The following is a 20,882-nucleotide window of genomic DNA, read 5'->3' as shown; positions in this document are numbered from 1 at the left end:
GAATACCATGGCCATCTCCCGTGCAGTATATGAGATGATGCCTTTCAGCATCTTCCTATATCACTGCTGCCCGATATAGGTGTTTCCCATAGTCTAGGAAACATAGCAGCGGGGATTCGAACCAGCAACCTCTTGCTCCCTAGGCACGTGACTTCCCCCCTGCGCCATTAGGTGGCTATTTTTAACCCAAGTTAAAACCCAAGCTACCCGGCGGAAGAGCAATGGAATGGGTCCTGATCTTGGCAGTTCTCACAACCAGCCCGACCCGGGCTAGTAATGCCCTACCTGGTAGGGCTGGTCATGAGAATGACATCAATGTCTGTTGGAATCTACTGCTAGATCTCTGGGTGATTTGCAGTAGATTGGCAAGAGTTTCCGACTACCAGTTTAATAATGGCAACATCAAAAGCCTTTTGAAAATATAGATTGCTGAAATTTAAAAAAAACAAAACAAAAAGAAAACTTCAGGGGAAACCAGGAGTGGATTTTTGTGCAAAAGGACTGTGAGAGCTCAACTCTGGTCCTAAAAACAAGCTCCTGGGCTTTGCTCACAGGCACCCCCTACTTTAAATTTATTAATTCTATGTCCATCTTCCTGAACTACTGTTTTGCACCTGGCTCTAGGTGAGAGATCTCAGGCTTCTAGTAGAAAACAGAGTGTGTGTGTCTGTCTGTCTGTCTGTCTGTCTGTTCCCTGTAAGGCGTGCACATGTACACGCGCTCACACATTTTCTGATGTCCGCTCAGTTAATTTTAGATCCCGCTCAGGTTGAATCAGGAAGACCCCACTCTGAATGCACGTGCACACACACTGCCTTGATACTGCTGCCCATAACAAAACTCATTCCGCACACAGATGAAAAATAATTAGAGAGAACACTGGTGTGTGGGTGTGGGTGTGTTTATTTATTTTTGCACTTGTCTCCCACTCTTCCTTTGAGGATCCCAAAGCAGTGCTAATAGTTATGTTTATCCTCACAACAACCCTGTGAGGTAGGTCAGGTTGAGAGAGAGATGACTGGCCAACAGTCACCTAGCATGTTTCGTGGCTGAATGGGGGTTTGAACTCAGGTCTCCCTGGTCCTAGTTCAGGTCCTAGTCCAGGACACTACACCACACTGGCTAGATTTTCAGGGCCAGTTCTGCTTGGAAGCAAGGTGAAACAGGATGATTTGGGCAGACAATGGACTAGTTCTAAGGTCACCACTGCACCCCATCCCATCCAGTACCCCCACCCCACCGCAATTACCAACAATGGCCTGCAGAGGAAGGAAGATGAAATGGCATTACACTGCAGTGCTTTTCTTCTGTCCCACCCAGAAGAAATTTGGGGAAGAGATTTGAAAGGGGGGGGGGGTGCACCCTAGACTCTGCTAGCCTGAAGTTTGCTCACTGAAGATGGTAGGATCATCAGATTTGATCAGCCTTCTTCGTCCCACTTTGAAATTAGAATGAATCAAAGCATCCTACATTACATTTAAATCAACACTCTGTAAGTCAGCAGCAACAACAAACGTAAAACATCCATGGACTTGGATGTACAGTTGTTGTTTTAATTTCAGATTCTCTCTCACATTAATAGCATGCATGCATAATGCAAAAAAAAAAAAAAAAGCTTGTCTAAAACGAAGAGTCCTAGCCTTTTTTCTTTGGGGCTTTTTGTTGTTGTTATTTTGTTATTTTTAACTAGAAGGATTATTGTTTTTATTATTATTATTTTTATACCTGAAGGATGGCTGTCATTCAGTTTCTACAAAATATTTGCTGCTTATTTGTTCCTTTTTAAGCTATTCTTATCTTGCCCTTCAGCACATTATCCTTGGAGGCAGATCTTAATAGAGCAGGTAGACTCGGAGGTTATATGGAGGCTGTTGCACATGTTCACAAATACAAATATGGATACGACAAATATTTATACACTGCTTTTCAACAAAAGTTTCCAAAGCAGTTTACATATAGTGTAAATGTTTAATCCACTGCTGACCTGATGCTTTGGAATGCACTCCCTGCTGAAATAAGAGCCTCCCCATCTCTGACAACTTTTAAACAGTTTTTAAAGATGCAGCTGTTCATCCAGGCTTTTAATTAAATACTGTTTTAATAGTTTTAACATTGTTTTAAAGTTTTAAATTGTTGTGGTGTTTTAACATTTTCTGTTGTCGTTTAGTTTGTTTTGTTGTAAGCCGCCCAGAGATATATGTTTTGGGTGGAATAAAAACATGTTAAGTAAGTAAGTAAATAGGCTGCCTGTCCTCAAAGGGCTCACAATCTAAAAAAGAAACATAAGATAGGCACCAGCAACAGCCACTGGAGGGATGTTGTGCTGGGGATGGATAGGGCCAGTTGCTCTCCCCCTGCTAAATAAAGAGAATAACCACTTTTAAAAGCTGCCTCTTTGCTCATTTAGCAGAGGTAATGTACATCATTCAATCACAAATTTGATTACTTTCAGCTGCAAGCAAGTGTGATGTAGTGGTTAGAGCATTAGGCTGAGATAAGGGAGACAAGGGTTCAAATCCCTGTGCACCTATGATGTTCACTGGGTAACCTTGGGCTGGTGCTTCTCAGCATAACCAACCTCTCAGAATGTTATTGGGGAAGGCTGGAACATGTGAGCCTTCCTGAGCTTTTCAGAGTGGAAGTGAAATTCAGATGAGAAATAAAACTGAAATGAAACTGAAACGAATTAAAGAGAATAGGAACTTGGGAAGGCAGGGGCGTATCTAGGGTAGGGCAGGCAGGGCACATGCCCCGGGCGCCACTTGAAGGGGGGCGCCATTCTATAAAATTAAAAAAAAATTAAAATGGTCACCGAAAACAAAATGGCCACTGCACATGCTCAAATGGTCTCTGTTTTTAGCGGTCATTAAAAAAAATGAAGATTTTAAACAATGGCCAAGACACATGCTCAAATGGCCCTAGAGGCCAGCACAGGGAGGGGGAATCTTTGCAGGACCCCCCCCCCCCCAGCCTTTAGGAAGCACCCCGAAGGGGCTACAGGTAAAAATAAAAATAATATAATATAAGTCACTGTACACATATTTAGTTTGGAACTATGTACAGAGAATCAGGGCTTGTGAATACTGAGCTGAAGCTTATGAGCTAGGATTGTATTCATTTGCTCTTACTTTGCATCTTGTGATAAGTGAGTTAAATGTGATGTCTTAATAATATGGCTATTAATGGTGAGTTTGTCTTTGAATCAGTGTGAAATCCTTAGCATTAAGGCCCACTGGGAGTTTCTTGCTCTCTTTCTCTCATCTTACAGTAACTGCCTTTCTGAAATACTAGAATATATTCCAAGCAGTGACACAGTTTTACTCTGAATATCTTTTAATTATTTTCAGAATGTCTGGGGAAAGCCAAATTCTCCATTTATTTTTAAGACTTATGTAACAGTGAATCTACAATGCATAGTAGGGAATTAGACAGGCACTTCTGTTTAGTTTCCCAAGTACACCTCCACATAGTATTTGGGTATTTCATCAGCCCCAGCATACTGAAATTTGTAGTTTACCAGCATTTTTTGGTCTGGCTACATCCATTACTAAATAGTTTTTGAAATATGGAAAGATTAACAAGCTTGACTTGTATTTTTGAGCTGATATTATGGTAAAGTTATCTGAAAGATGGGTGTCAGATGTTTGGACAGGGGGCGCAATTTCAGTGCTTGCCCTAGGCGCTATTTTCCCTAGATACGCCTCTGTGGGAAGGTGCCGTCTTGAATAATACTGACAATACTGAGGCCAGATGGACCAAGGGTCTGACTCAGTAGAGTCAGACCCTTGGTCCATCTGGCCTCAGTATTGTCTGCTCTGACTGGCAGTGGCTCTCCAGAGCTTCAGGCGAGATTTTTTTCTCAGCTCGATCTGGAGATGCCAGGGAAGGAACCTTCTGCATGCTAAGTGCATTCTTTCAAGAGTGCCTCAGAAAGGAACATAGGAAGCTGTCATATAGTGAGTCAGACCCTTGGTTCATATAGCTCAATATTGTCTACACCAGGTCTGCTCAACCTCGGCCCTCCTGCAGATGTTGGCCAACAACTCCCATAATCCCTGGCTATTGGCCACTGTGGCTGGAGATCATGGGAGTTGTAGTCCAAAACCAGCTGGGGGTGGGGGGGCTAAGTTGAGCAGGCCTGGCAGCAGACTGGCAGGCCTGCTCAACTTAGCGGCTTCTCCAAAGTTACTGGCAGGTTACTCTCTGTCCTGTTTACAAATGCCAGGGCAGGAATTTGGTACCTTCTGCATGCAGGCATGCAGATGCTCTTCCCAGAGTAGCCCATCCCCTAAAAAGAATATCTTAAGTGCTCGCATGTAGACCTCACATGTGGAGCACCATTCAAATGCAAACCAGGGTAGCCCCTGCTTATCAAAAGAACAATTCACGCATTTCGTTCACTGGCCATAGCACTGAGCGATGACTTGGGTGTAGCTATAATTGAGCAGATGGCTGCAAAGAACCTGGGGCCCCCAGCTCCTGAGGGCTCCCCAACTCCACATGCTCATATTTTCTTCATTATCTCCATCAGACCTACGGCCTGCTGGGGAGAGGTGTGAACACGGGCCCCGTTTCCCCTAGCTATGCCCCTGAGTGATGACTTGGGTGGAATCAGCTAGCACAGATCAAAAACACACAATGTCTTTCAATGGAGTCAATTCAGGGATGTGCAGAAACTATGGAGACCCATTCAGGCTTTCCACCTTCAGCAAGGTGGCCATTTTGGAGGCCCTGCATAATGTGCCTCTGCCGAACAGCTGGTTAGGGTGGAAAGGAGGCCAGGGCGGGAGGGGAACCCCCACGGACCCCCTACCACCACCTAGAGGAAGTCCCCTGGAGGGGGTAAGTGATTAAAAAATGAGGGGAGATCGCGAACCCCTGGTGGGGTTCAGTCCGAAGTCAGACGGAACAGGGAGTGGTTTGGTTCAACACGGACTGTTCGAACCAAACCGGTTCAACATCGAACACGTTTGATGTTGAACCTGTTTGCAAACCACTATCTAGAGATGCCAAGGATTGAGCCAGGAGCCTTCTACATCCAAAGCAGGTCTTCAACCACAAAGCTATAGCCCCAGGCTATTGTTCAAGAGCTGGCAACCTTATTTGGCATAGGCTTATTGAGGAATCAGAATGGCATATTTCTAAATAGCCACGCCGTGTCTGCAGTGAGATGAGCAACTCCCATGTTTGCAGAAAGATAATATGAGAACTGACCTTGAGATTAAATTGATCGTAAGAGTGGAAAGCACTTGTTTTCTCTTCAGGCAGATAAAATCATATGAACAGGAGGCAGAGAGAACTCTTCACTCACACCCCAACATATCCAGAAATAAGAAGTGCAGAGATATGGTGAAATTATGTAGACATAGCATTTGTCACCTAAAGCACTGAATCAGTGACGCAAAAAAAAAAAAACTGAAAAAGGACAATGATGCAACGTGCCTCTGAGAGTTGTATGCAGGCAGAAATTGAATGGATTCAGGTAGAACCTTGTGCAGATGACGATAGACAGAATGAATAGTGCAAGTGGGTTTAAGATGAAATTCTGTTCTCTGAGAGTTGCTACCTTTTTTCTTCTGGCAGGGCTCATGTGCCATTGAACAGGTAGGAATTCAGAAGGTGGACCTAATATGAGAACTTGGGGTTATCTGATTAGCAGTGGAATCCAGACACATGAACAATTACTTCTTCCCACAATTATGTGTGGCATTTACTTGCATAAGTTTGAAGCAAGCCTATCCTCCTTCAGGGGCTGGATGGCCATCTCTCGGGGATGCTCCAGCGGGGGCTGCACTGAGCAGAGAGTTAAACTAGAAGAGCTCCAGGGTCCCTTCCAAATCTACAATTCTGATTGTATCAAGATGTGGTAACAGCTACTAGCTGAGATTTAAAGGTGAATAAACAAATTTATAGAGGAGGAAAGGTCTATCAGTAGCGATAAGTGCATGGAACTGGCTGGTCCGGTTCGGACCGGGCCAGTTCGGTCAGGCACCCCTTCGAACCCCTCTGGTTTGGTTCGGACTGGGGGGTGTTCACAAACTATTTTTTAAAATTAATTACTTACCCCCTTCAGGGGAGTTGTTGGAGGTGGCGGGGGAGGTCTGCAGAGGTTTCCCCTCCCCCCACCAGCCTCCCTTCATGCCCATACCGGCCATTCGGCCAGCTCTTCGGTCCATTGGGGCCTCCCACCCTCCGGCATGGTGACCATTTTGGAGGCCACCATGCCTATGCAATTGGCCTCTGTGTGGCCTGGGTCATGCAGAGGCCAATTGCACAGGCACAGTGGCCTCCAAAATGGCTGCCACACTAGAGGGGAAGGCCCCAACAGGCCGAAGAGCTGGCCAAATGGTCAGTATGGGCATGAAGGGAGGCCAGCAGGGGAGGGGAACATAGGAAGCTGTTATATACTGAGTCAGACCATTGGTCTATCTAGCTCAGTATTGTCTTCACAGACTGGCAGTGGTTTCTCCAAGGTTGCAGGCAGGAATCTCTCTCAGCCCTATCTTGGAGATGCCAGGGAGGGAACTTGGAACCTTCTGCTCTTCCCAGAGTGGCTTCATCCCCTAAGGGGAAGATTTTACAGTGTTCACACATCAAATTTCCCATTCATATGCAACCAAGGTGGACCCTGCTTAGCTAAGGGGACAAATCAGGCTTGCTACCACAAGGCCAGCTCTCCTCTCTCAAAGAGGAGGAACCTCTGCAGACACCACCACCCCCTGCCGCCTCCAACAACTCCCCCAAAGGGGGTAAGTAAAAAATAAAAAATAATTAAAATTATTTTTAAAAAATGTCCCTAACCCCCCAAACAGTCGGGAGATGTTCGATCCAGAGTCAGACCAAACGAGACAGTTCAGTTCAACCCTGAATGGTCAAGCCAAACCAGTTCGACATCGAACACATTCAGTGTTGAACCTGTTTGCACATCCCTAGCGATTAGCTATGATGGTTTAATAGAACCTCCATGTTCAGAGGCAGGGCACCACTCTGACTGCTGGAGAGCAAGAGCAGTTGTGGAAAATAATGATTGGGAGCACTCTTGGGACTTCACGCAACCAGCCCTTCCTGGGCTAGCTCTATCGTACTCAGGCTGGTTGTGAGAATAACCTTCCTGTAGGGCAAATTTCTATGTTAATACCAGTGAGACCTTTGTGTCAGATTAGAGACTTGATTGCCATTGCATTTGCTTTTCCTAAAGGAGGGGCCCATATTCTCTGTGGCTTTCACCTGTCAAAGAGCAGGCATCACACAAGCCATTAAGAGGTGCTCATCATGCACATGAAAGATTCTTAATTCACCACTTTTCATTTCCCCAGGGGCCTGAACTTTTTAATTCACTGCCTCTGAATTGCCAGAGCAAATTTTGGAAATAAAACATGACAGCAAAATGTATGAGCACAGGGATTTTAGAGCTTGTTTTCAGCCTTAAGAAATCTCTCTCTCTCTCTCTCTCTCTCTCTCTCTCTCTCTCTCTCTCTCTCTCTCTCTCTCTCTCTGTATATATATATATATATATATATACATACACACACACACACACACACTTACAGACACACGGTGGGGGAGGGAGATATTTTTAAAGCTGCAAACAGAACATACAAGTATTTTCCAAATCCCAAACAGATGCTTTTAAACAAAGAGATTTGTATAAATTTATGGTTGCAGCTTCCACCTTCTTCAGTTGCTCATGTTAAATGACTGGTGGTACAGCAGCAGCTGGAACCACCAATGGTGACTGGTCAGTAAGGGCAGAAGGAGCAACGCCCGCCACCAAACAAAAGCAAACAAGCTAATAAAGGTTCAGACTTACCCACAGCCAGGGAAACCTTCAGAGCAGGGAGCTTCTTCCAGCCCCTCCTCCTCTGCCAGTAACTTTGTGTTTTGGTCTTACTGGCCAGAATAGCTGCTACTCAAGCTGCTCCATCCAATCTGATTCCTAGGGGGCTCCTCCTGGCACTGCCCCCAGGATGAACTAAAATAACAGGTTAAAAATGCACTTCCTGCTTGCTTCAAGGAGTATATTTTTAAAGACATTTTTCCCTTCTTCCTGGGGGCAGTGCCAGGAGGACCCCCCTAGGAATCAGATTGGCTGGAACAGCTTGAATAGCAGCTGTTCCAGCCAGTAAGAGCAAAAGAGGTAGTTGCATGCAGGGGAGGAGGGGGCTGGAGGAAGCTCCCTGCTTCTGAGGATTCGTTGGCTGCTGGTAATTTTGGAGCCTGGACCTAAAGGTCTTTGGAGGGGCCCCCCTCCCCTGAAAATTAAGCATCATTAAAGCATCACCACTCAGGACAGACTATAAAGGATTGGGGGGGGCAGGGGCTGTGGAGGCCCTGGACTTTGGCCTGGAAGTCCAGGCGTAAGAGCGCCTCTGCTGGTAAGTCTGGTCTTTTACTAGCTTGTTTGTTTGGTGGGAGGGGGGATGCAGTCACTGCTTTCTCCCTTCTCTCTCTCTCTTTTTGTCCTTTGCCTTTGCTTTCTGCCTTTCTCCCTGCTTTTTTTCTTGGCTTTTTTGCTTTCTCTCCCACTAAACCTTCCATTGTCTTCTTCTGCCCCTGCTTTTCTGCTTTCTTTCTCTTTCTGTCTTTCTCAATGCTGGCAGGCTGGGTAAATATCCAAACCTGCAGGCATGGAGGAAAGGGTGGGGTAGGCTTCTGCCTCAGTGACCAGGTTATCCCCTGACCACCACCTGGTCCAATGCCCACGAGCCAGAACCGGAAGGAACAGTTATAGCATGTCTGTGATGGAGTGTTCAGCAGTCGAGGATTGGCTGCTGCGGACGTGTCATGTGCTGTCTTCAAGGCTGAGGCCTCCTAACCCCAGAGGAGGTGTGAGTGTACAGCGTGCACAAATATAATTTAGCATAGAGGCAGGGGTGTAGCAAGGTCGGAGTGGGCCCAGAGACAAGATTTTAAAATGGGCCCCCCGCCACCCGAAGCTCAGCTCATGAAGTATATCTATATCTCCTATGTGCCACAATAGAACATCATCCTAAATTTTTTTTTTAAGTTTTGTAAATTGTGGACGATGCAAGTCATTTCATGGTCCTAGAGAAAGACATGCTGTTCTGGTAGCTCCAGGTCTTAACGCTCACATCAATTTTGGAGGGTGAATACAACTGATGGAAGCCTGGGCAGGTGCACGGCTTGGGGAGTAAGTCATGTGACTTGCCTCTGGGGGCTCCCCAAGGCAGTGGGCCCTCAGACAACTGTCTCCCCTTGCCCTATTGTAGTTACGCCCCTGCATAGAGGTACAGTTATTCACACTTGATGTAGAACACAGCTACAGCAGTACACTTCCTATTTCTACCAGGAGCGGATTAAACTTTTTGCCACTCTTTTACTTTTTTTAAAGTAAAGTAGATTACATTAGAGTAGCATTTTAAAAAAAGGCTAAGCCTGGGACTGTAAGTATAAAGGCTAAAAGCTTTACACTGTTAGACTATGGTGAGGTAGCAAAAATATACATAATCAAAGTGGCCAACAATATAGTTAAAACATATGAAGGAAACATATAACATCAAGACTAAACCAATCACAACTTAATAAATGTAATCCCTAAACTGTGTGTTGGGGCTTACACTAGTGTGTGGTGAGAAATGAATCAACCAGTTAATGAAAGGCACTTATGAGCCCCAAAATACCCATGCAGAGGAGGCTATCCATTGCTTCTCTGTATGATTGTCTGCTCTGGTCTTGTCTCCTTCCAATCATTTTCTACTTGGAATAGAATATGCTGCATTTCTGCATTCAGTTATTCCAGATGCACAGACACATCAGAAAGGTCCACTCTCAGAGGAATTTATTCATTGTGTCTCTGCATGAGGGATTGCATCATTCCAAAATATAGCGCAACATGATAGGAACATATAAAGCTGCCTTCTGTTGAGTCAGACCCTTGGTCCATCTAGCTCAGTATTGTCTTCACAGACTGGTAGCGGCTTCTCCAAGGTTGCAGGCAGGAATCTCTCTCAGCCCTATCTTGGAGATGCTGCCAGGGAGGGAACTGGGAACCTTCTGCTCTTCCCAGAGCAGCTCCATTGCCTAAGAGGAATATCTTACAGTGCTCACACTTCAAGTCTCCCATTCATATGCAACCAGGGTGGACCCTGCTTAGCTAAGGGGACAAGTCATGCTTGCTACCACAAGACCAGTGACTTAGGCAGCAGCACAGAGGAGCTATTATTTTAGACCACTTTCCTTAAGCAAAGTAAGCTTATTAGATCACCCAGTTCTCTGTGTGTGTGACTATCAACTTCACCAATTTGAACCAAATTTGGTACAATAGTAGGGACACATAGGGACACCTCAATGGTGTAGTTTGTGCCATCCACCCCAGTTCAAGATGGCAGATGCACAAATGTTTGAGGTGCAAGTGGGCTAACTTGTGAACTGCCTAACCAATTTGAATCAAATTTGGAACAGCTGTAGGGACACATAGGGACACCTCAAAAGCATAGTATGTGATGATGTCATCCACCCCCAATTCAAGATGGTGGAAGTGTGAATATTTGGGGCACAAGTGGGAACTAATTTTGACCACATTTTGTACAGTTCTAGTGACACATAGGGACATCTCAATGGCGTAGTTTGTGATGTCATCCACCCCAGTTCAAGATGGTGGATGCATGGACACTTGAGGTGGAAGTAGGCTAACTTATGAAGATGCTTATTATCAACTAAGATTATAGTGAAAGGAAAGTAGGCAGATTAGATCTTACCAGAACTTCTTGTTTAAATGTTTCAACCCTGCTTTTCTGTCACAGCAAAAAGGCAAGTAACAACTACCAAAAGAAGAGGGTAAAACAGAGACCAGACAAAGAGGAACAGAATGAACAAATCAGCAAATACTCTGTGCAGCCTACTGAAATGTATGTCCTAATAAATGCACAAGCTCCTAGGCCTAGCTACTACTTGGATCAGTAACATTGGACATGGTCCAATTTTACTGAAATTGGAGTGGTTAGGAGAGAGTCAAAACCCAATCTTGCACAGCCAAATTTGGATTGGACTTTTCTGACTCCCTTTTGGAAAAAATGGAGCTTTCCAGAGCTCCAAGCAGTGGCGCGTCTGCTTTTCTTCTGGGTTCACAGTGAATATTTGCAGTTACCTAAACATGGGGAGTGGGGTTTGTCCAACCCTGACCCCAACCCCGACCTTGATCCTAACTCCAATCTCAATTCTGACCTTGACATTTGGAAGGGTCCAAAGAACCCCAAACCGACATTTGCAGGCTTGTATCAGATCAGGTCGGACCTGATCCCAACTTTTACAATTGTGCACAAGTCTACAAGTTATTTACATTTGAATGCAAGAACTGTGAAAATGATTGGAAACAATGGCTGTAAACATACACAACTGGAATCTTCTTCATGGAAAGCAGGAGCTATAGTCCTTCTCCAGAGATTATTGTTTTTATTTGATACCAAAAAAAAAAACCACTGGGTGGAAGTCAACTGGAACTCCCAGGGAAAGAACTTCCATAGGCTGGAATCTACCACTGAAAAGACTCTGGCCTTCCCATCCAGCAACTACACCTCACTGTTGTGAAACATGGAATCGGACTCTCCCTAAAGACCAAGCTGTATGGGGAGGTTCAAATGGCAGGAAATGGCCCTATAGGCCTCTAGTTTCCCAAATGGCTCCTTGAAGTCCACAAAGTTCTGGGTTAACTTGCCACTTTGTTAAATGGATCCTCAGCAGTGTTTGCTATTTCACATGTCATTGCCCTGTCATTTTAACTTGTCTCCACGTGGGGCAAGTCCTGATTGTTGAATAAGCCATAATCACAGCTTTTGTGTAATATATTTACAGAGGAATAAAGGAATGCCACTGTCACCAAATTGGCACTTAATCAGCAGGAGGCAGATGGAAATATTACAGCTGTCAGCTCGGAGCAGCCAAATACACAGAGACACACACAGAAAGCTTAAGCTGTGAAAAACAAAATCCTCCTCTTTTGCGGAAGGTGGGTTGCGTTCCAGCCAATGTTGAATCCTTGAAGGAAATTAGGGAAGTCATGTACTAATAACAAAACTGGGTTAATTTCATTTTTTGAATAACAGGAGATTGAATGGTATTAATGACTCTTAATCAAAGACAGCTGTCAGGATGCAGAACAGAAAGGAAGGATGTTGTGACAATGCAGTTCCCCACTGCTTCATGCAATCACGAGGGGCGGGGTTGTGCTTTTGGCCCCTTGAATCAAGCACGGAGGCTGCCATGTTTAAAACCCGTCACGTGATATGGACCAGCCAATAAGGAAGCTGGAGCATCATTTTAAGAAGCCAGTTCCCGCACCCGTTCTCAGTTTTCCTAGACTGAGCAGCCCTCCCTCCCACCCATTTCAGTGAGGGGAATCCATTCGCCATGTTGGGGCCAAATAGGAATATTGGGGATCACAGCTGATTGGCCGTGGTGTGGCCTTTTTTTTTGCCTACTTCTTACGGAAATTGATTTAGGATTGTCACCTCTTGATTGGTCACTTGCCGATGAGTTGGGTTTAGTTTAAATGTATTAATCAGTGTTCGAATGGAGGACCGTTTCAGGCGAGTAGGCAAGCCGAGGAACAGCCTTGGCAGGTTTTACGGCCCTTGGGCCAGAATCCACCCCTACTAGTTAGAAGAACCCGGGCCACTGTCACTCAGGGGCCGTGCCTCGTGGCCCTGACATGCCCCGCCCCCCGTGTCTGATGTCAGAGGCTGGGACGAGGTTTAGCACCTGAACGGGACCGTATGGCCCCATTCGGGAGCTAAATGGCTGGCACTGTTTTCACAGCACGGCCAGGAGACACTGGCTGCTCTGATCTAGCTCCCAAATGAAATATATATCGATTCAGATTAACAAACAAAAGCTATAAAAAGGAATCCTCTCTCAAAAAAGCACATCTTCCACAGCAATAAAAGTAAAAATAACATTCAGGGATGAAACTTAACAATTGGAACTGTGAACTCTTATCTTCTTGGAGGGGGAAATTTTTTCATTTACTTGGTTGATAATACACTACACAATGCGATGTGCATGTTGCAATGTAATTTTTGCACAATCGTGCAAGAGCTCAAGCATACTAAATGCAAGATTTGTGCAAACTCTACTGCACAATTCTTGTATTTAGCATAACGGTGATGTTGTGCTATTGCACAAATGCACAGTAAGCCCTTATCTTTAAAAAAGTGAATACCACATCATATAATTCCAAGTTATAAATGGTGCATATTGAAATCTCTAAGATCAAAGCAACAAGAAACAACAAGATCCCCACCAAACTATACACTAACTGTGTAATGAAAAGTAAGAAACCACTTAATCCAGTGCAGTTCTATAATTGAAAATATTTACAATCTCAGCTAAGTCAAAACATAAATGATTGGAAAGCATATAAATGAAGCCAAATATGTAGCACTGGAGGAATGCCAGTCCCCGCCACTGCACCAGCGCAGTAAGGCGGGGTTGTGCACTTGTTACATGAGGCAGGCATGGACGCCATCTTGCCTCCCTCTCCATGTAACGGGCTGGCCAATGAGGGAGGGAGGCAGGCCAACTGGGCCAAGCCACCTCCATTTCAAGCATTCACTCTGCAGCTTTGCACCCTCCCACCCACCCTGCATTCAGTGAGGGATAGCTGGTCGCCTGCAGGGGCCAAGTAAGAATTTTGGGTTTGCACCAGATTGGCACTAGGCATGGCCTTTTTTCACCTACTTCTTACTGAGTCCCTTGGGTTTGGGTCATAGGTAGGCACTGAAGGATCTGGTCACTTGGCAGGAGAGTGAATGTGTTGGGTAGGTAGTTTGAGTAATGGTGTTCGGCTAGAGGGACATTTGGGGTGAGGGGAGGCCAAGGAACAGCCCTTAAGGGTTTTTGCAGCTCGGAGGGGTGGGAATGGCCCCTGCTCAGGGGGTGGATCGATTCACCAGCTCAGAGCTTGGCAGCTTGAGTTGGGGGTGGGTCGTGTTGCTTCCCCCCCCCCACTCAGCGGGGGAAAGCGAGGAAGGCAGGACCTGGTGCCTAATCAAATCAGTACCCGGCCCTTCGCCCTGTTGTGGGGATGGCCCTCCTTCGGAGGCAGAGAGTACCCGCACTCTGGTTAGTTAGGTACCTCGTTGCAGTTCTTATTCTGCTGTACATTAATAAAGTGGCCCTATTTTACTCCAACTAAGCATGTCCTGTCTTCATTGGCCATCTTATTTATTTATATTTCTCTGTGTGAACCTCCCCGAGCCATTTTTGGAAGAGTGGTATAGAAATCGAATGAATGAATGAGTTGGGGCTGGGGGTGCAATGATGAAGTCCATAGTGTGGAAAGTGATGTAGTACAAAATAAATACATCCACACATCTATGACGGTGACCTCCGTTTCAATGTAGGTCTTTCTCAAGTGAAAAATGGTCTTCAAAAAGTAATACTAATCCACATGCTCCAAAGTCCAATCTTCCGAGAAATATAAAACTCAATTATTATATAGCTCTTAATCATGTTTTAATGAGAGTGCCTACCAAACATTCCCTCACTAGGGGCACCTTATAACAAACAATATGATTGTAAAATATCAAGCAAAAAGGTTGTTCAAAGCTCACATTGGGTAAAACTGTTTCTATTACAAAAGGAGCAAACTGAGCAGAGAGGCACCTTTTCAAAGTGGTGATTCTCTTTATTTAGCAGGGGGAGTAACTGGCCCTCTCCACCCCCAGCACAGTACCTCCAGTGACTGTTGCTGGTGTCTAGCTTATGTTTCTTTTTAGATTGTGAGCCCTTTGGGGACAGAGATCCATCTTATTTATTTGTGATTTCTCTGTGTAAACTGCCCTGAGCCATTTTTGGAATGGCGGTATAGAATCGAATAAATAATAATAATAAATTACAACAACAATCAGCCCACTACAACATTCCAGCCTGGCAAAAAAATCCCCCACATATTAAATATAATAGTACTTAATAACTCAAACTGATATAAAGGCATCTTATCTCAAATAAAGTTATAACAAGTCAAGCCAGGCTTGTATGATACTCACTATGTTTACAGTCAGCTCTACTACTTCTGGAGAATTCACTCAAAGAATCAAGTTCTTGTAAGGTACAAAGCTACTCAAATGCTTGAAATTATATGACAGAATCTACATTTGTTTAAAGATAAGGGCTGACTGTGGAATGTTACGACATTACATGCTTGTTGCACAGTAAGATTTGTGAAATTGTGCGACAGCACTGTTGAACTAAAGGCAAGAATGTTGCGGTTGTGTCTGCAAAATTCTTGCTTTTAGTACACCAGCGCTCTTGCACAAATGTGCAAAAGTTACATTGCAATGCAACATTGCAACTCCGAGTGCGTTGTGCGGTGTATCACCAGCCAAGTAAACGAAATAATTCTCCCTCCTACATGCATTCACTGAAGGGCTAGATTCTGTCTTCCCTTTTGCTTTTTTACTATGGCAGTTCCTCGGGGACCTAGATGAGTCATGGGGAAAATACTCTCCTGTTGCCACTGTTCTTAATCTTCCCTTTTCTTTGCAAAAGGTTCAGTAGAACTCCATGACTTCCATCACTTCTTCAGGGAAGAGAGCTGGCCTAATGGTAGCGAGCATGAATTGTCCCCTTTGCTAAGCAGGGTGCTCTTGGTTTTCATTTGGATGGGTGACTATATGTGAGTCCTGTAACGTTTTCCTCTTAGGGGATGAGGCCATAGCTCAGTGGGAAAGCATCTGCTTGCAGGGAAAAGGGCCCAGGTTCAATCTCTGACAGGAGTTCCAGGTAGGCCTGGGAGGGGAGAGACTCCTTCCTGAAACCTGGGAGAGCCATTGCCAGTCACTGTAGACAATAATAAGGTAGGGTACCAAGGGTCTCACTCAGTATAAGACAGCTTCCTTTGTGGGTGGGATGGTAGCTCAGTGGCAGAGCATCTGGACTGCATGCAGAAGGTCCCAGCTTCAATCCCTGGCAATATCTCCAGCTAGGGCAGAGACAGACTCTTGCCTGAAACCTTGGAGAAGCCATTGCCAGGCAGTGTCGGCAATGAGGCTGTGCACACACGCAGCCTTACTCAGGTTAGGCAAGCCCTACCCTCCTGTATTCTACCAAAGACAACCACAGGGCTCTGTGGTCGCCAGGAGTTGACACCGACTCAACGGCACACTTTACCTTTACCTGGGTATGGCTGCTCGTGTCTACCACTGGGACCTAGGTTTAACCCAAGTTTTCACCCCAACCTGCAGCCAGAGTTTAAGCGTGTGAGCATGCCCTTAACCCCAGCACCCCGGTCATGTGTATGCTTGGGCTTCACATAGCCCTAGCATACATAGAGTCCAGAGCCTAGAGCACCCAACTCCTGGGGGGGATTCCCCCAATGCACCACATTCATCTCGTGATGCATTGTGGAATTCCTGGAGGCCAGGAAAACAAGTCCCAGCCTCCAGAGATCCATGCTGCATGGAGCAGCATGGATCATGTGGTGTGCAGCGGCATGCCTTGGAGGATTTCAGAGATTGTCTGGCAGGAAGGGAGCTCCGTCTCTGCCTTCCTGCCCACCCAGTTGTGTGCATCCCTTTAATATTGAGCTAGTGGACCAGTGGTCTGGCTCAGTATAAGGCAACTTCTTATGTTCCTAGCATCTATTTTTAAAGTTCACTTTTCTCTCCTCCCCTTCCCAACTTTGCATCTGTCAGGCCCATCACACTCTGTTGTGAGGCTCTCATGTGTGTTAAGTAGTAGCAGCCCATTTAAATGAGAAACCGGCAATTAACTTGGTGGTAAACAAAGAGATGTGGATGAATCCTTTCAAAGGGAAGAATTTAATGGTGCCCTTTGTCACTTCTTGCAAGTTAGAGCCCAACAGTATCTTTTGAGGATATCTTTAAAGATCATCGAGATAAATGACCCATGAATAACAAACTGACAGCATAGGCATAATTGTATTCAGGGCAAAAGGACATTGTTTGCAAGCTGGGGGAGATACCCATCATCAACAGCATATATCAAAGCTGAGCAGTAGGCAAATTTTGAGTCAGAGCCCAAAGACAGATGCCCTAGGTAGGGTTGCCAACATTTCATTGCCTGAATAAGAGACACGGCCATGGGGCGGGAGGGAGTATTCTGGACTGATTTGTTCTATGATCCATTGGTTTGTTTTCCTGGCTGTCCATGGTATCCTCAAAAGTCTTCTCCAGCACCCAAGTTCAAAAGTGTCAATATGTTTTCTGTCTTGCTTCTTCAAAGTCCAGCTTTCGCATCCATAGAGTATCATGGGGAAAGCCATTGTCTCAACGATTCTAATCTTTGTAGGTATAGACACATCACAGCATCTCAATATCCATTATTTGTGTTTGCCACCAATCCCCTCTCCTCCCTCAGATCCCTTTCTGCTGTACAGGCAGAGGGCTTAGGAGAGAAGCAGGTCTTCTGTCATTTGCACTGGAATACAGAGATAGTAAGAAACAGTGGGAGTCCTCTTCTACTGCTTATAAAGGATTCCTGTTCTTCCTTCTCAGATATGACAGTGGAAATGAGACCTCTGGTGAGGAGGTGTTGGGTGTCCTGCTTGCTAGGGGGCTGGGGGCATTTGCCACTGGCAAGCGGATCATTAGCAAAGTCACCTAGAAGTGTCCTTTTTAGGTCAAGAACTGCCAGGAGCCTTGCAGACCTCATCAAAAGGGCTTTAAACTAAATCCTGATGGGAAATGAGACAAATGCCCAGAGCCAGGTTTGAAGCCTGGGAAGTACTGGGAAACACCTATATCGGGCAGCAGTGATATAAGAAGATACTGAAAGGCATCATCTCATACTGCATGGGAGAAGGCAACAGTAAACCTCTCCTGTATAAAGACAACCACAGGGCTCTGAGGTTGCCAGGAGTCAACACCAACTCAACGGCACACTTTACCTTTACTGGGAACAAGGAAACAGGGGATAAGACAGAGGCAGGATGGTGAACAGGTGCTCAACAATTTTCAAGCAGCTACAGCAGGGAAACTAGCAGGAGGTGATACCTAGGGCTGTTTACAGAACAAGGGTTCAATTTGGTTGTTGCCATGGAGATTCAGAGGCAAGTGTGATTTGATTCAATGATTTTGCGACACATTGTGATTTGACTTGACTTGAACATAAAAATAGTCCTGCTGGATCAGGCCCAAGGCCCATCTAGTCCAGCATCCTGTTTCGCACAGTGGTTACTCCCCCAGAACTGGTATTTAGAGGCATCCTGCCTCTGAGGCTTGAAGTGACATATAGCCCTCAGACTAGTAGCCAGGGATAGACCTGTCCTCCATGAATTTATCTAAACCCCTCTTAAAGCCATCCAGGTTGGTGACTGTCACCCATCTTGTGGCAGGGAATTCCAGAGGTTAATTATGCATTGTGTGAAAAAGTACTTTCTTTGGTCAGATGCAGAAGATATGCTTCAGTTCAGAGAAAATGCTTTGGACTATAATGAGAATAACAATAACACTTCTAACTTCATTTCTTGAAAGAATCTGATGTAAATTGCAGAGATTGTAGCCCCTTATGATGGCATCAAGCATGCCAAATTATAGACAATTAGGTCCAACGGTTTTTCTTCAGGGACACTTTAAACTTTATCTCCCCCCCTTTTTTAGTTTTATAAGCACAACTCTAAAAAACTATAATGAGAATTTACTAAATCTCCTGTAGATTTAAGCATATATATTTTTGCAGAGACCATTTAAAATTGGAGGTTTCCCATAAATCAGATTACCAAACTTTTAAAGAGGCAAGCCATTGTAGCAATAAAAAAAATCAACTTTCTCACGCTCTGCTGGAAATCTAACTCTTCTAAGAATGAGATGTCCAATAAAGTTTTGCCTCACCTTGCTAACAACTTGATCAGAAGGACCAAATGAGTGAGCGATCCTGGATTTAATCAGGAGTCGACACCGACTCGACGGCGCAACTTTATTTATTTATTTTATTTATTTAAAACATTTCAGTACCACCCAAAACTTGCATCTCTTTAACAGGGAAAAACTGATTGAAGTGAAAGTAGTGGGAACCTTGAGGGAAAGTTTATCATGATATCAAGAGAAAGAAAATAGAGGATAGCTGGATGTGATGTCAGGAAATCTGTTTTTAATGATCTCAGAGAAAAATTAAGTAGGCTCTCATGACTAAGGATTCTGACTGAGAAAAAGAGCCCAAGAGGAATGGGAGATTCAGGAAACCTAGTAACAGTTGCACGAATGAAGAAGGGGGAATGCAGCTCACGATAGGTAAGCAGGTGGTAAGAGAACACCTACCTACATGAATTTAAAGTCTCCAGGACCAGATGAATTATATCCCAGGATGCTGAAGGAATTCCAGATGTGATCTCAGAGCTACTGGCTGTTATCTTGGAGGGAGAGTGGGTGAGACTGGAAAACTGGAGACAACCAAATGTCCCTGTCTTCAAAAAAAGGAAAACAGGAGGATTTGGGAAACTACAGACCTGTCAGCTTGACATGGAAATTACCCTGAGAATTAACTGATTAAATCAATTTAAACTCAGATGTTTAATCACCTACAGTTCCTTTAAATGGGTGGCAGATCTACTTTTAAGCATGTATTCCCAGCTATAAGAACAAATAAGCTGTTTAGGAAGGAAGGATGGCAGGAAGGATCCTCACGCTAGACTTCTAAGAAGACTTTACTAACATCCCCACTACCCCGAAAACTTCTCATTGTTACATATATTTTAATGATGTGTTAAAGTCTTTCTGTATGTATGTATGTATGTATTTAAAATATTTAGACCCCACCCCCAGTACATTACTGCTCGAGACAGCTCACAACATTTATAAAACAGTTACAATATAAAACCAGACTAATAAAATTAACCAAATTAAACAAGTTAAAAATCCAAGCTAAAACCACAATCAAAATTAGCTTTTAAAATTCCAAATTAACAACACCTTAAAGCTAAAAACTAAGAATTATCATGTTTAATTCTTAGTCATCAAATAATTAAAATAGAAATCTGAAGCCTAAGAGAAATAAATGAGTTTTTAAAAGGAATGGTGTCCCCATTTGTTTATTCTTAAAACTGATTGTTTTCATGGAGCATGTGCTCCTCCAAAACAGGAAATTTCGACACGGAGCAACCCAAAAGCTTCTACCAATGTTAACATGAGGATCTTCTTGCCTCCCCTGCACCCCAAGGAGCGGGAGATATGCCATTGCTATTTTTAACAGACTTTGGCTGTGTATCAGGATTCCACTTCAGGTTTGCCAGAAGTCTCCGCGAAACTGAATTACTGGGAGCTTTTCCCTTTTTTTCCACCTACAACTATGTGCAGTGTAATAGATGATTTCCTGAGTGGGCTCTCGTTAATCTTCTGTGTAAAAAGAGTGAAGAAGGAAAGCAAGGAGGAACTCAAGACAGAGTAGTCATTGAAACTAAGCTTTCAACAAGATTTGTGGGATGCACTTCTTTCTGACCTTAAATGAGGTGGGAGAAGTGGTGTCTTTGAACTGTTGGGCAAAATTTGCTATATCTTGTTACAAGACGTGTTATAGCAACAAGTGATATAGCAACAAGTGTTAAGGGACTTAACAGTAACTTGTAAAGGGTCCCTTTTTACAACTAAATTATGTCTTATACCTGAAACACGGTTATTATTCAGTCATCCAAACACCTTTGGCATAAGATGAGAGTTAAAATGCTTTGTATATTCACTCGTATTCTAAGAAGCAAGGGAATTGCAAGTTTAGGTTGCCTGACTTAACTTCAACACCACGTAAGCTGTAAAAACTTTGTACAGTCGTGAATATTATGCTGGCTTTAGAAATGAGGCTTCATGTGCCCATGCTTTTCCTTGGTCTTTCAAATGTACATTGGGCTGGGGAGAGATATAGCCAGGGAGAAATTGAACATATGCAGCTTCCCCAATCAATTCCTAGAGATGCCC

General features: G+C 44.4%; 1 protein-coding gene across 4 annotated transcripts in view; it reads left to right on the top strand.

The window, feature by feature from the left end:
• ADRA1A (adrenoceptor alpha 1A) overlaps positions 1-20,882 on the top strand; it is a 56,726-nt gene that overhangs the window by 19,834 nt on the left and 16,010 nt on the right. Inside the window, exon 3 of one of the 4 annotated variants that reach the window (XM_053270195.1) lies at positions 10,764-10,970. The exons of the other annotated variants lie outside the window; for them this stretch is intronic. Coding sequence (XP_053126170.1) covers positions 10,764-10,801 — 38 coding nt within the window. The 3' untranslated portion in view covers positions 10,802-10,970. Of the gene's footprint in view, positions 1-10,763; positions 10,971-20,882 lie in introns of those variants that run through there. 4 annotated transcript variants of the gene reach the window in all.

The sequence above is a fragment of the Hemicordylus capensis genome, chromosome 8 (assembly GCF_027244095.1).
Source record: "Hemicordylus capensis ecotype Gifberg chromosome 8, rHemCap1.1.pri, whole genome shotgun sequence".
NCBI classification, from domain to species: domain Eukaryota; kingdom Metazoa; phylum Chordata; class Lepidosauria; order Squamata; family Cordylidae; genus Hemicordylus; species Hemicordylus capensis.
This window is presented reverse-complemented; position numbering and strand designations above follow the sequence as displayed.